The 15623-nt window shown below is 41.6% G+C and overlaps 2 protein-coding genes across 2 annotated transcripts in view; both read right to left on the bottom strand.

The window, feature by feature from the left end:
* BATF3 (basic leucine zipper ATF-like transcription factor 3) overlaps window positions 1-267 on the bottom strand; it is a 3158-nt gene extending 2891 nt beyond the window's left edge. Inside the window, exon 1 of the mRNA XM_010706716.3 lies at window positions 137-267. Coding sequence (XP_010705018.1) covers window positions 137-171 — 35 coding nt within the window. The 5' untranslated portion in view covers window positions 172-267. The remainder of the gene's footprint in view (window positions 1-136) is intronic.
* Window positions 268-3186: 2919 nt separating this feature from the next.
* Window positions 3187-15523, bottom strand: NSL1 (NSL1 component of MIS12 kinetochore complex). Its single transcript, XM_031552167.1, has 7 exons — window positions 15503-15523; window positions 15387-15425; window positions 14931-15012; window positions 11678-11808; window positions 9082-9136; window positions 5127-5194; window positions 3187-4732 (listed from the first exon to the last, which is right to left on the bottom strand). The coding sequence occupies exons 1-7, from the start codon at window positions 15521-15523 to the stop codon at window positions 4454-4456; spliced, it is 675 nt and encodes a 224-aa protein (XP_031408027.1). The 3' UTR covers window positions 3187-4453.
* Window positions 15524-15623: the final 100 nt, after the last annotated feature.

Here is a 15623-nt window from a genome sequence, read left to right as displayed (position 1 = left end):
GCGCCTGCCGCCCCTCCGACGGTTAAAACGCCGTCGTGGCCCGAGCGCTGCCTCCGAGGGGCTTTTGCGCTGCTTCTGCGCGAATCCCGCGCAGATGCCGCGCAAAAGTCGCCCGAGAGGTGCGCGGCTGACTCACCCCGCGCACTCCTGGCCGCGGAACACGTGCGACATCGGCTTTCCAAAGCGGCACGACCTCGGAGAATGGGCAGGAGAGCAAGGCGGGGTTCATTGGAGTGAGGACGAGGCATCGGGGCTGGGATAAAGCGATTTTCACTTTCGCTACTCGCCCGGTTCCTTTAAATAATAAGGAAATGCCGCATGTTTCTTGTAAAGGCGAAGCAAGACAATGAGTGCAGACAACGCAGTTGCCGGGACAGAACTCTCTCTGTTGGAACGCTCTGCCGGGAACATTTTAGCAGCCCGAACAATGCTGCTTTTATCCCTGTAATAAACACTCTTCCTACGTCGCAACTGAAGCGTATCTTCTCCCTGTGCTCTGAAGGAAGTGAATTGCTGTGTGCCCCCGCAGACACCCAGCGACATCCTTTCTACGGCGTGTGCACGTATAGCACCACAAACGCGCGACTCCCGGGGATAACCGCACGTCCATGCTAGGGAACGTGCCCCTACGCTGCCGTACCGTCGGTCATCAACCCCAGGTATCTTCATAAATCGGCCACTTCCCTATTCTTCTCGTTTCACCCGAAGTCTGAGTCATTCAGCTTAGGTGAAAATGAAGTTGCAGGCTGCAAATGGAGTAAATATAGATCATCCTTCCAGGAAGATCTGGTTCACAGTTCACGCTGATGGGAGGAGAAGCACCCTGCCTGGAGTCCAGGAGTCAGATTGAGGTCAGCATCGCTGAAAGCCTGACCAGGGCTGCCCTGTGAGGAAACTTTTCTCCCCGCTGTGCCTCACAGCACCTCCTGCCTCTGTCTCCTGCACTGCCTTCACCTTTCTCAGAGCTCCTTGGACCACGGAGGTCTGAGCTTCAGAACTGTTTTCAAAGATACTTGGTGGATCCAGTGCAGCTGCGGGATGCACAGAGAGTCAAGGCACTTCAGCAAGTGAACCAAAGGGTCCACTGGGGCTGTTGGTCCCAGTGTCCCTTGGCATGGGGAAGGCTTGCAGATTTGTGTCTGGAGAAGAAAAAAGCCCCCTTCCTCAAGTGGGGCTTTGAAATGATCCCAAATGAAGTGTTCATGCTGGTACAGGAACCATACACACGTGCCCTAGAAGCAGCTGCAAAGCAGGTGATCTAACAGAGCTAAGTCACAACAAGTTTTCCAATTTATTTATTGATACGTGTAATTTATTGATATGAATTCCTCCTGTATTTGTAAAATAAGGTTTACAGGTCCCCACAAGGACTGACAGGTCACAGGGAGGTCCCCCTGGACCTGGGTACAGTCTGCTGGTGCTCATAGTGGCAAAGGAAATGAAAAATCAGAATTTGCTTGTGGGAACAAATTTCTGCTTGGTATTAAAGCTATCTCTGGTACATCTGTAGAAATGCCTACACAGTAGTTCCAAGTAACATAGCAGTAAGGGCAGAGCATTTCTATGCAGGAGAGAAAACGAGCCCAAAAAGCAGTCTAAGCTGCTGAGCTTACATTTTATAATCGCAGTATATCAGTAACTTTTGTCTGCACTGAAGCAGCCCACACGCCTTCAGGCTGGAGTCGCTGTCTCTAACTTGAACTTAGCATGGCTCTCTGGAAGCGTGGCATATGTCACAACTGGGTCCCAGAGCACCACATGCCCAAACTTTCAAACAAACAGATGTTGGTGTTTGCATGAAGATTTCTGGAAGAGGGGTGTCATCGCCTCTGTTTAAAAACTACACGCAGTAGGAGTGTGTGGATGCAATGCCGATTTGTAAGATTTCCTTAGGTATAGATGGCTCACCTGGCAACATGCATGCCTTTGGCAGCACATCCTGAAAGATGGTAAGATGTTTAATCTCACCCAAAATAACTACAAAATTCAAACTAAGTTTCCAAATATTCCCAAGCATCCTTCACCATTGAGCTGCCTTACAAAATCCAAAGGCTATATAAAGAAAAATGACCAGACGTTTCTTGATGCAATACCAATTCACCCCAAGTTAAAAATAAAACGCTTGGATGTTGTGACATTTCAGTGGAAACCTGAATAGACAGTCTTCTTGCACAACACTGCTGATTTCTATGAAGTTAACTGAAGGACAAAAGGCTAGCGGAAGGGGAAGGGTAGGTGGGGAGAAGAAGAGGAGTATTTTATGTATTTCTGTTAGTGGAAACACGGATTGCAGACTCTGCTAGTTGGAAATATCAATTGCTGTAGAAATTTTTAATAATCGTTGGGAAAGCAGATGAACATTTAAGGATGAAGTCCTCTGACATCTTCCACTACTGCGTGGCCAAAAGCAACCCTAAAGATTTGTAAATTCATAGCTGATCCACTGCACTGGACATCAACTGGTTTTATTCTTCTTTATATCAGTTATTTGGGCAGCATTCCCAGATGTAGTTTTCTTTTTCTACCCAGCTGTGATTAAAAGGAGGGCCACAGAACAGAACCAGGCCTGGCTGCCCTAGATCAAGGCAGCAGACATCCATTCCCACTTCTTTCAAACCCCTTGCAGACCGACTGCCCTGCAATCTCTTACCTCTAACCTCTAACAGGCACCGTAGGATGAAGTCATTAATTCACTTACTAGCCCTTAATCCACACGGCTCGCTCTCCTTATTTCCTAAGACATTTGTCTTATGTTGGTCATTTTAGATGGGACCTCTTGAAAGAGTTATACCTATTTCTATTAACATGAAAATATTTAAATACTTTAATAGTAGACATGCAAAATCCTGCAGTGCTTGGTGAAGATGTATGCATTTGTGCAACAGTGGGGATTTTCAACCAGAACACACACACACTCAAACAAATCAGAATTCACTGTGTGAAAAACCATCCCGGTCACACGTTCCACAGCTTTGCAATTCCAGTCCCTCTCACATCCTGTCCTCTCTTATGTTAGAGGCTTTGTAGCCTTGTGATTAATAGCAGTCGTAAGTTCAAAGGCAGTAAATGGAACTACTTCAGTTACTCCAGCCAAAATTTAACACAGATGTCTTCTAAAGCACTAATACACTAACTGTTCAGTCAACATGTATTGCAGGACTAAGACAGACACTATCCAGATCTTTGATCTTTCTTAGTTGATTTAATTTACTTTGTATAAAAACAGAAGTTTGTATATACAAAAGTGATAGGAGATATTTACATACGATTAAATATACAGAGCCTTAGTACAGGTGCTCACCTTCACAACATACAATCTGTCACACGTTTCCTTGAAAACTGGCAGTCTCTAGACATCAAGCTGCACCTGCCTTCTCACTACACTACATTCCATTAGCAAAGCTTCCAAATCATCCTCTACGTACTGCGGGAGGGAATACATGACATATTGGTTAGACACGAGTACTTACTGTAAGCGTATGCAGTCATAAGCTGGAAAAAGTTTTCAGTGGCTAAGGCACAATGCTTAATTTAATACTACCATGTAAATGTCTAGGTACTACTGTGCTTATAAAAAAAAAATGCTAGCTCAATTTAATCCCATTTACTGTTAATCTCTACTGTTTTAGATTTTTTTTGTAAGTTTAGTCAAATGCCACAAACGCATGGCCAAGTCGAGATCCTGTAATGTGTAGATCTATTGTCCAGGAAACCCCCAGATTGCATAGATCATTTACACAAACTGAAATATCAGATGGTAAAATGCAGATGGTCGAATCATTGTGCAGAAGAGCACTCTGCAGGGAAATGCATATAATTATTAAAATTCCAAGTTCAAATCAAGATGACTGTTAATGAGCCCTGCTGATCTAGAAGATTACCTGAGAGGTGGAACAGGAGGGATCAATTTTAGATTTGCACATGGATTTTCTAAAAACACTGTACTAAAATTGGTGGGTTTCATATGCTCCAGTCTGAAAGTATTTTAAATTTATTTATTAAATATCCAAACTCAGTATAAATGAAGTATGGTTAGGAGAATTAGACAATCTCCAACATCTTCAGAGATGTGCCTGCTGTATATGAGCACTTACTAGTTTACCAAAGGAGTGCCCACACACATAAAGCGTTTGCACAGCTCTGAGAAGCATGAAGGCTGAGGGTAATAAATACTGTAATAAATGGGCAAAGAAGAGAGTTAATCAGTAAACATATTTGCTGGGTATCAGCAGTGACTGGTACATATGGGCTTTCATAATACCACCAGTTTAACAGTGAGAAGAGAAATACTTCAAAGAATCAAAAGACTAAACAATCAAGGAAGCTCCCCTGTATAGCACTGAATTAGAGAGTAGAATAAGTTTGGTTGCTGTTGTTTGTTTTTTTTTTAAAACTGAATACACTGAACAAGAATATTTCTGAATCTCCAATCTTGAAATTCTAAATGAGAAATCTACATACTGAGGGTAATTTTCCTCCGTCGAAGTGGATAGTATCTTCTCTGTGGTGTATCTGCAGCTTTTTTTCTTTTGAACAAAGTGTAAGGATTGTTAGTGGTGTCAGCATCTGTTGGTGTGACTTCTGCTGGTGATACAAAGTTTTGGACACTATTTTCCTCCTTTGCATTACAACCAGTGAAGACTTCTTGACGCAGCTTGCAGAGTTCCAAGATTGGTTGCCAAGTTAATGCTTGGGAAAAACCTTCTGCTCTTTCGATTAGGGCTGGGAGAGACTGCAAAAACAAATCAAGTATCTCAAGTTACATGGGAAAAGCAATGGTTACAATGAGGGAGATATGTTAATTAGATTCTGAGGGGCACAAAAGCTTCAGTGTCTGCAGAGATGATCTTCAGAAGATATTTTTCAGATGCTGCAGATTTTAAAATCTCTGTAAGAAATGCTTCCTAAAGTCAGAGGGTATTCTTCCTTCCTACTAAAACTGAGGGAGAATTCTTCACAGATGTAACTTCAGTAATACAAACCTAAATATGTGCTTGCTTCAATAGTACACACAGGCTTTTTTGTACAAATCTACAACCAAGATAAATTACAACCCTCATTTCATGACATTATCAAAACAACAAAATGAAACAAAAAAACCCCCTTGGAGCACACATAGATCTCACCTTCATTGCCTCACCAATCTGCTCGGATGCCATTTCTGTCACCTGCTTCAGATCTGAGATGTAAGCATCTAAGAAAAACATAAAGCTCCAATAAGCTTCTGATATGTAACTCCTCCCCTCCTTCCCTGATACTTGCTACTGACTTCTTAACACTGGGCATGAAAAGCAGTGGAGTCCCTCTGTAAAATTAAACGTACAACATATCCCTTTAATTAGTGTTGGTGATGACAGCTGATGTGCTTCATCTTACTCTTATTACTTCTAATCATACAAAGTGCAGTAGTGCATAGAGGTCTCAACTGTTGCAAGCCACAGAGTTCTTTGCTAGAAATCCTACAGCTTGTCTAAAACATGAGACACAGAGACAGTACGTGTATAAAGGAGGAGGTTAAAAATAAATAGATCTGTTTTTCAATCTTTCAAAATCATATTACATTGTAGAAAAAAATTTCAAAGGATAAACATAACTGTGGAGAAAATTACATGAAGGAAAATAATTTAATGGAGGAGGAAAATCCTCACTATTACAACTTCAGCCTGATAGCAACAACTCAGCCTTCCAAGCAGGAATAAAAAAGAACCAAGGCACTAATTCTGTTGGGTTAACAACAAAAGCAAGAAAAAGAAGCTTTCAGGAAGACTGAGGCAGACAGGAGTTAAGGTTTTAAAGTTATTATAAAGTTATTATAAAGTTTTAAAGTTGTTATATATTATTTTGCATGCTCTCTGCCATTATCCTGCTTGAGGCACTATGCCATCAAGAAAAACTTAAAATCAGCAGCTAAGTAAGTGTGTGTCTGGGAACTAAGTTGTCTCATCTACCACCAGTATTTGTCTGTAGGGTGTCACCAGTGCCTGCAGAAGAGCACCACATCAGATGGTGCACTCAGTCCTAAACCAGTTCAGAGCAAAACACAAATCTGCTTTGAAGTCAATCTAATTAATGCTACTGAAGATAATTTAAGTCAATCACTGCATTCTAGTGCAGGGTGACAGTGACCTGCTGAAACGTAATACGAAGCAAGAGACAGTGTTTTGTTAAATTGTGTGTGCTGTGTGTCAACAGTGCTTATCAAACTTGGCTTAGGAAACAGTCCATATATGGATATGGATGCTAAAAATTCAGAATTTGGAAGAAAAAATATTCAAGTAGCAGCCTCCTCGAATGCAACACAGATGTCTACGATGGACATTCTCTAAAAGAACATGTCCATAAAAAGGAATTCTTACAGTAGAATATGCAGATTAGAAGGCTGTGAAGTTGTAAGGAAGGAGTTAAGTAAAAATAATTCCAGTGATTATTCCAGTTATACAGAAAGACTGTCACACATTTAAATGAAATTTGCCTGCATGAGTTCAGCTTTACATGGACAGCAGTATATTCCTCAGTGTTCAAGGCTTTCCAAAACATAGGGAAATGAAAAGAGGAAATGAAAGGTATTGAGTAATCTAAACATTTTTTGTTTCTGGCCGCTGTACTTGCTAAACTGGGATACATAAACTTCCCAAATACTACATAATACTAATATTCAGCACAAACTCTATGCTGTCTTGACTGAGGCTTTTCTGCTACCTAACGTGAAAAGGTAAGACCGAAATGCAAGCTCTTACTAGCTTGTGAGTACTTAATTCATATGAGAAGAGCATAGAATTACACACTAGAAACCAAAAGAAATGCAGACATGAAGTGACACTCTTTGCTGCTCCTGTTAGCTGCACAGGCTGCACAGGCTGGCACTTTTGGAAGCAACATCTCCTGTCTACAAAGAGGAAATGATGCCTAGAATGAAGCCAGATCAGCAGAGTAAGAGCTGGAAGCCTGAGCCTTGCTTCTCAAACTTAATTTAACACCTCTGCTTGTTACACCAGCTTTACAGCATGCGAAGTAATCCATAGAGTTCTCTCACCATGTTTGTCCACTTAAAACAGCACTGGTATGAAGACTGCTCCAAAAGTAATGTCTCCTATTTTATGATGTTGGCCCGCGATGTCAGAGGCAGATGTTGGTGGTATGGCAGTAGAGACTGAACCTTCCCGCCGATATCCCATTACATGTCATTGCTATGAGACAGATGGCAGCAGAGGAGCAGTCTGACAAAATGGCATCAGACATGGGAGTGCATATCAAGCAAAGGTGTGTCATTGAATTCCTCCACGCAGAAGAAAGTGGCATCCATTGACATTCATCAGTGTTTGCTGAATGTTGATGGAGACCAGACGGTGGATGTGAGCACAGTGAGGAAATGGATGGTGCATTTCAGCAGTGGTGACACCTACATGAAATACAAGCCATGTTCTAGACAGCCATGCACAGCCGTCACACCATGAAATGAAGAGCGCCTAGATCAGTTCATCCACACAAACTGGCAGATTATAACTGGAGAACTGTGTTTGGAGCTGGATATCGGCTTCAATGCATTGGATATGATGGTGGCAACATTGGAACATCACAAAGTCTGCACCAAGTGCATCTCATGAATGCCTACACAGGAACACCATATGCAAGTTTGCAATGTAAGTCTGAAGGGGACAGTTTCCAGGATCACATCATTACCAGTGACATCATGTCATCACTGTGAGCTGGAGTCAAAGCATCAATCTATGGATCAGCGACACGTGACTTCCCCATCAAAGACGCAGCCCTCAGTGGGTAAAGTGAAGAGCTCTGTCTTTTCAGATAGGAAAGGACTGATCCTTCTAGATTTCCTGGAACCCGGATAAACCATCAATCCTGACCACTACATACTGATGCTGACTAAGCCAAAGGATTGAACTTCCAGAGCCGGGCCAGGCAAGAGAGCAACCTTTCTCTTGCAACACAATAAAACCAGGCCCTATATCAGTCTGGAAGCCATGGAGCACAATGCCAGTCTTAGCTGGACTGTCCTACCACACACACCATATAGTTCAGATTTGGTGCCTTCTGACTTCCGTCTGTTTAGGCCAATGAAAGATGGACTGCATGGGCAACATTTTCCTAGCAATGACACTGTCATAGTAGCTGTGAAACAGTGGGTTACTTCCATGGGTGCAGATTTTTACCAGTGCACATTCAGGCTCTTGTTCATCACTGGCTAAAATGCATAGCTAACAGTGGTGACTGTTGAAAAATACTGTTTTGTAGCTAAGAATTTGCTCTATCAAACAGAGTTAATGTGCTCTTTATATCTGTTATAATTTGCATGGAAACAAATATGAGGCATTACTTATGGAGCAACCTACATAAATTCTGTCATTTTTCAGTATGTAAAAACAGGCAAGGCATTTCTTCAGGCCAGCTACAGAAAAAGCACCTCCTATTCTACTATTGCAAAATACACATCACCTTATACAAATGCCTCAGAACAAGGAATAATCTTTTAAAAGCTTGCAGCAAACTTATGACACCTTTCACAGTTTTACATAAGCAGAATAAAAATTAAATACATGCTTTAAAAATGAGGAGAGTCAACCCTATCAGCAGTGAGTACCACAGGACAGCTTTCATTTCCCCGAGGAAGCCACCTGATTAGGAAGAGAGACTGAAGCATTTCTAGTATCTATATAGGAAGGAACACAAGAATGACCAAAGTATAATGTCAGCGGTCCATCTAGTTCCGCATCTTGCCTCCAACCAGTGGTGAAGAAAAGAGGTGAGAACAGAGTGTGAATAGAGGTAAGAGAAAGTGGATATTTGACATTTTCTTCTCGGTGCCCTCATAGTGGCATCTTCTGCCTTTAAGCACAGCATATAACAGCAGAGAGCATTCAGAACAAGAGAAATGCATACAGATTAATAAGCTAATGCAGCAATTAATACTTCAATTATAACGAACTTCCAGCTATTTTAGCTAATTTAGTTAGTCAATAAAGCTAAATAAATTTAAAGAAATAAAACTTCTTAAACGTTTGATGCTAGGCGGTAAGGAAGGCAGTGTTCCCTCGGTACTGCTGCCCTCCCCTGAGAAATCATTACCTTGAGAAGGCTGTGATTTAATCTCTTCTGGCGTTACGACAGGCTGGTAGAGCTTCTGCAAATTCAAAACAGAAAAGATCTGAAACGCTCCCTTGCTTTAACAGATATCTAATGCATACATGACTGCTAGAGTAACGGAGAAAGGCTAATAGGAGATGGTGGTGGAATTATTTAGATAGAGTGTATTAGATGTTTAGTTTATAGATACTCAACTACTAGAAAGAATGTTCTGATTAACATAAGTTCACTGAGAACAAGTCTCCAGAATCTTCTTTAGTTTATGGAATTCTAATTATTAAAGCATGAGAATTTTTAAATTAAAATCCATATGTTCTGGAAAAACCATTACCATCTGCTGAACAACCGAGGAAAAAGAACAGCTCTGACTCCTAAGGAACCACTCACAAAAACAGAAGAAGGTCAGCTGCAGAATAAAGGAGTCTGAGAAGCATCCTAAGTAAGTCATCTTCTTTAGGATTTTGGGTGGAACATAGCTCTCCTTTTCCACAGGATCAAAAGGTCTTGTTAAATCTTGGTGTTATGCAATACCAAGTTTTCACAGAATCGCAGAGTATCCTGAGTTGGAAGGGATCCACATGGATCACAGAGCCCAGCTCCTGGCTCCACACAGGACCACCCAAAATTCAAACCCTATGTCTGAGAGCCCTGTCCGAACACTGAGATGAGCGTGGGTCACACTGCTTCTCTCTTATTGCACGCAATGTTTGTACACAGTGCTGATACACCCAAGACTTCTCTCTTCCAGGCTGAACAATCCCATCACACCATTGACTCATCACTGGACTTGCTCCAATTTGTGCACATCTTCCTCACACTGAGAAGCCCAGAGCTGGACACATTACTTCTGATGCGTCTCCTCAGGGCTGAGAAGAGTGAAAGAATCACACCCTCAGCCTGCTGGTAGCGCTCTTCCTAACGCAGTTCAAGAGGCTGTTGGCCTCCGTTGCCACAAGGGTGCGTTTCTGGCTCACGGTCAGCTTGTCAGTCAGGGCCTGTTCGGCGAAGCTGCTTTCCAGCTTTGGGAAGCCTGGCCTGGTGCATGTGGTTATTTCTCCTCCCAGCATTATCTTTTGCCGAAATTCATAAGTTTCCTGTCAGCCCATTTCCCCAGCATATCCAGGTCCCTCTGAATGGCGGCACAACCATGCAATGCATCAGTCATTCCTGATTTTGTGCTGTCTCTCAAACTTACTGAGGGTACACTCTGTCCTATCATACAGGTCACTGATGAAAATGTTAAGCAGTACTGGTCCCAGTACCAGCCTCTGGGGTACATTTGCCTCCAGGTAGACTTCATACTGCTGATCACAACTCCTGAGGTCTGCATTTTGGTCAGTTTGTAATCTACCTCATTATATAGTTATCCTTTGCAATGACATCACTTGTGGGCACATCCATCAAGACTCACAGACTCAGTGCATACCCTGTTTCTTTAAATGTCCCTAACTTGACACTCTTTTACCTTTCCCTCAAGTTACATTTTCCTTGTTTGACTGTTTCCCGCAGGTCTTGGGAGCGTATGGTTCCTGAAGGCAAATCTTACCAGGAAAGACAAAGGCAAAAGAAGGGACTAAATTTCTTAGCCTTTTCCATCTGCTCTGTCATCAGTCCCATTCAGAAAGGGAGAACACTTTCCCTAGTTCTCTTCTTATTTCTTCACCTGTTCACAAACTCGCTCACACAGAAATGGCTCAAACAATGTACCATCGTCCAGATACCCCTGTCTTTTACTCCTGAAGATTCAGATGTTTTTTTTACTCCAATATCATATAATAAAGCACTTATTATTAAGCCATTACCTGCCAGAAAACCAAGATGGTTTAAGAATATATTCAAAAGTTGGACACTTAAAAAACATACTTCAGGAGATGGGGAGAAGTTCACAGCTCTTTAGGGTAGCAAAGTGAATAAAAGAAAGAAAACTGACGTCTACCTAACCTGCAAGTAAGCAAAAAGGAGTCCTAATGTAACTGCAGAAAAGAAACTTAGCAACTAGGAACATGACTGGGCTGCCCAATGCCAATGATTACTTTACACTCAGTGTCAAAAAAATGAAATTGATGAACCTATTCATAATCCACACTACCTTTTTTCTTTCTTTAGTGAAAGTACTCAGAGTAGTTACTGATTCAACAGAAGTACGTGGGAAAAACACAGACATCTTTTAAAAAGCCAAATACTGCATGCAGTAATATATATGCCTGCATGTATTATAACACTTAGTACTTCAACTAGCCTTCAGATAAGAACTTTAGAAACCCGAATTTTACAAGATAAATAGGGGTAAAAGTGACTTGTAAAGCACAAATCATCATGTGGGAAAAATGTGCCTCAGTAATTTGCTGAACTGTAACACAGGCCCAATTCATTCGTAGTCACAGCAGTTTGCAATAACCCTTATTTTACTGGAGAACAAATTAATGCAAATTCACGCAAGGAAAAAATTTCATTATATGACAAAATCAAATGCAACTGTGGGAAGAAACTTAAAGGTCAACATTTGATGAGTTGTTCCTTCAAATTACACACATCAGCAACTATAAGCAAAGCTTTTCTGAACATCTGTGTTACTCACCAACATCTCTTGCTCTGCTTTCATGGTCTGGATAGCATGCACCAGTATCTTCTTAGGCCACTGCTTTCGTTTTGTTGCTGTCTCTACTATCAGTTCATCAAGCTGATCTTCAAGAATTTTGATGTTGGCACCTAAGCATGGCAAGCATGCAACAAAGTTATTGCTCCTAACTACAATGTTTCTTTTCTTTGCAACCTGAACAATTCTCTGATTCTCAACGAAGATAAATACATCTGTCCTGGATCTCCCAGTGGGGAAAAAATCCCCAGTGCTCTAAGCATTCTGAATCCAAGACAAAAGTCTCACAAAGAAGTGGTTACCTTTTAGCTAACTTGTTTTTCAACTGAAGGAAACAATGCAAGCTGTTGCAAGAAAAAGTGATTTGATGTGTTTAATTTTGTGTAATTTACAAGCATTGAACAAGATGCAGCTGTCCAAGCAGTAATCTGAAGGCTAACTGACTTTGTATCACATAGAACACAGATATATATTTTAATCATTAAATCAATCCATACATTTTTGATAACATGTACTACCACCTTAACGAAACTTTGTTCCCAGAAATATTCAGTATGCACCTCATGGGGAGACAGAAAAGCAAAATTAAGTCTGCTTTCAAACTTTGATGCCAAAGACTGCATCTGATAGGAGCCAACTTTCACAGCCTTCTTTTCCAATCAAGATTAGGTTAAATGTGTAGAACATGACTGAAGTATTTTGACTTCTGTTACTGTACTACAAGTACTCAGCTTCTCCAAGACTGCAGTTAAACCTGACAATTTTTAAAGTTTAATACAGTTTTATAAGTGTTTTCAGCATTTGGACAAATAAATGCCTGCACTGTCCTGATGTCGCAAGCCATCATTACAGACCATAAAAATTATGACTTATGGAAGAAAACAAAATTAACAGCTCAGTGTTATACTCTAACCTTGCATAACTAAGAGCGCATAATTCTATATTCTTTCATTTGCACACCTATATTTCTTTTTTCCATCAATGGAGGCTTAAAAACCCAACAGTGGTCTTGCTTTATAATTTTTACATTTAATTTTGAAATTTTCTTAGAATTTACATTCACAGTTTCCAGTAATGTTGAACACAGCTTGCAAGCCATGCATTATTGTCAATCTAGTGGTAACAACTGGATTTTGAGCACCCTCTCTTGGTCAAGCTGTGCAGAATCAGGTGATGATCAACCTCTGAAAGTTAAGAACAAAAACAAGCTTTGAGAGTTGGTGGGATTCTTTATTTTTTTAGATCTACCATTAAAAAGTGTATGGGAGCTTTGGCATTCTAGATCTCCATCTACAGCTCCAGAAGCTTCCAGACAAAAACGAGGGTGCCATTACTACATTGCCAACTCAATATATCTGTGTTTTTGGCTTCACAGAACTGCAAAAATCAAGTCACAGGCAAAGAAAATCTATCACTAACATAGGCAAGCAAACATTTTGTACAGAAATCATCTTTGGACACCAGATTACCAAGGATCTTCATTGTTATTATTAAAAAGGCAATAATTATACTGTATATATTACCTCTAAATATATGATTACATAGCAATAATAAGCACTTACTTTGTACATTTAATGGTAGCAACAGACATACTATTTGGTCTCTTGATAGAGATGAGCTGTTGGCCACTGTCACCCACACAAAATCAGCCTGCAAGGGTACTTAGGTCTCTTCTGACTGAAGCCTCTTGCTCACAGTGAGGTCTAGTGGGAGGTGTCTGGGCCCAGGCCAGGGGAGTTGGAACTAGAGAGTCTTATGTTCCCTTCTGACCCAAATTATTTTGTGGTTCCAAATAATCATTTATCTGGACCTGCTGACGAGACTTCTGTTGAAGCAGTATGCCATAGTGGCTCACTGTTTGCTCACCTGGACCCCCTAGGTACTTTTCATCCTGTACCCCCACAGGAGGTTATCTCTTCCCAAGTTTTGGGTTTTGCTGTTTGTCCTTGTCGAGTTTCACGAGACTCCCACAGATGCATTTCTCCACCCTGTTTATGTTCCCCTGAATATCCTCAGGGACAGGTTTCATTCAGTGTATCCCACTCTAGTTGATGCCAGCTACAAATTGGATAAAGGCACATTCTGTCTTCTTCATGTCACAGAAAAAGTCTTTAAACCTACCAGGTCCCAGAAGGATTTCTGCTTCTAATCAACCTTGAGGTAGAAGAACGAGCCATTGTAACCCTCAGTGTAACCCTCTGAGCTCAATAATCCAGCCAGCATTTCCACCTATGTAGACTATTTCATCTTTGCTTGGATAACGGCAGAACACCAAGAGGCTTGGCATCTAGAGTACATGATGTAGAAGCATACAGGAATTTGTTCAGCATAAAGAAAGCTACAGGAGAAATCTGTTATCCTTGTCTAGTTAAAGGGTGGTTCTAGAGAGGTTTTCTAGAGAGGTCTTCTAGAGAGGTCTAGAGCTCTTCTCAAAGGTGTGCAGCTTAAGGACAAGAGGCAACAGATATGATGCAGTAAAGGAAATTCCAGTAGCCACAAGGAAGAAAACTGCACCATCTGAACAATCAACCAGTAACTGCCCAGAGTAGAGCTGAAGCCTCCATACTTGGATCCATCCTACTGCTTGATTCTAGTTTTAAAAATAGATCAGCAGGCCCTGGTCCATCAGAATTTGTATACTCCCTTTACTCCTATGAGAAAAGTTATTGAAGTGGAACATGCTCTTTCCCAACCTGAATTAGAAATTATGTTTTGAAATAGCAACTTTCTAAAAGCTTTCTGCAGACTTTCTAGCAAGACAGCTGACATTAAAATTAGTTAAACCTTACTTTTTTTCCCATGTCAATATCAGATGTTGTGGGTGTTTCTAAACTACTTTTCTCCAGTAAAGAACAGATCCTTTTAAGTTATTTAGGTGCCACAATAGTGATAGCTAAAACTGTGCCTGTCTGTAAGCACCTTGCTATAGACATCAACCAGAACAGTGCTCCTTCTAATAAAGCTGTCTTCTCTTTTGTTCTGTCATGGATAATTTTTGCTGTACCTTTTAGTTGCTTTTCCCTTACAAACAGTGCTCTGCAAGAACCATGTTCCTGCTGTGCAGTACTTCAGTTTTTTATACAGATGCAGCCAAGCTTGAGTTTCACCTCATCTGCTTCATGAGTGTCATTGTTGCCACAGCTACTAGAGGAACAAGTGCCCAATTAAAAATACCACGTCTAAAAGAAAACCAAATATACAAACACATGTAAAATGAATGAAAGACCATACATACTGTTTGGTTCGGAGTCAGCTGATGTCTCTGCCCAGAGCTGCCCATTAATGGTAACGTTCTCTCTCACTGCTGCCTCAAAGTTCTGCAAGAGATGCTTAGGCTGGAAAAGTTATGCTTTAGACACACACGTGCAACATCAGCACAGAGGACCCTTCCTGTATGACTGCCTGGCTTGGCAGACAAGAATCACAGAATCCTTAAGATCGTGAAGCTCCAATCATCAACCTGGCACTACGCCACATCCCTCAGTGCCACATCCTCGCGGTTCTTAAATATCTCCAGGGAGGGGGGCTCCACTACTTCCCTAGAAGGCCCGTTCCAATCCGTGACAGCTCTTCCTATGAATACATCCTTCCCAACATCCAGTCTAAACCTCCTCAGCACAATTTGAGGCTGTTTCCTTACATACTATCATTTATCACTTTGAACTCGATGATCTTTAAGATCTTTTCCAACCTGAGTGATTCTATGCTCACTCGTGGTGTCACCGATTCCCTCCTCGCTGCAGCCTCCTTTCAGACAATTGTAGAGCAACGAGGTCTCCCTTCAGTCTCCCCTCCTCCAGACCAAACAGCCCCAGTTTTCTCAGTCATTCCCCAACTCCTGTTTTCTGGCCCTTCGCCAGCTTCCGTGCTCTCCTCGGAGCGCGCTCCGGACACCGCGCACCGTCCTTGCAGCGACAGCCCCGCCCCC

The sequence above is a fragment of the Meleagris gallopavo genome, chromosome 2 (genome assembly GCF_000146605.3).
Source record: "Meleagris gallopavo isolate NT-WF06-2002-E0010 breed Aviagen turkey brand Nicholas breeding stock chromosome 2, Turkey_5.1, whole genome shotgun sequence".
Taxonomy (NCBI): Eukaryota; Metazoa; Chordata; class Aves; order Galliformes; family Phasianidae; genus Meleagris; species Meleagris gallopavo.
This window is presented reverse-complemented; position numbering and strand designations above follow the sequence as displayed.

Excerpts from the sequence above, each read along its gene's own strand:
- NSL1 (XM_031552167.1), bottom strand. The coding sequence starts at position 15,523 with ATGACTGAGAAAACTGGGGCT. Across the intron at positions 15,426-15,502 it reads TGACTGAGAAAACTGGGGCT|GGAATCGGTGACACCACGAG; the intron begins GTTTGGTCTGGA and ends TGCAGCGAGGAG. Across the intron at positions 15,013-15,386 it reads GTGAGCATAGAATCACTCAG|AACTTTGAGGCAGCAGTGAG; the intron begins GTTGGAAAAGAT and ends CATCTCTTGCAG.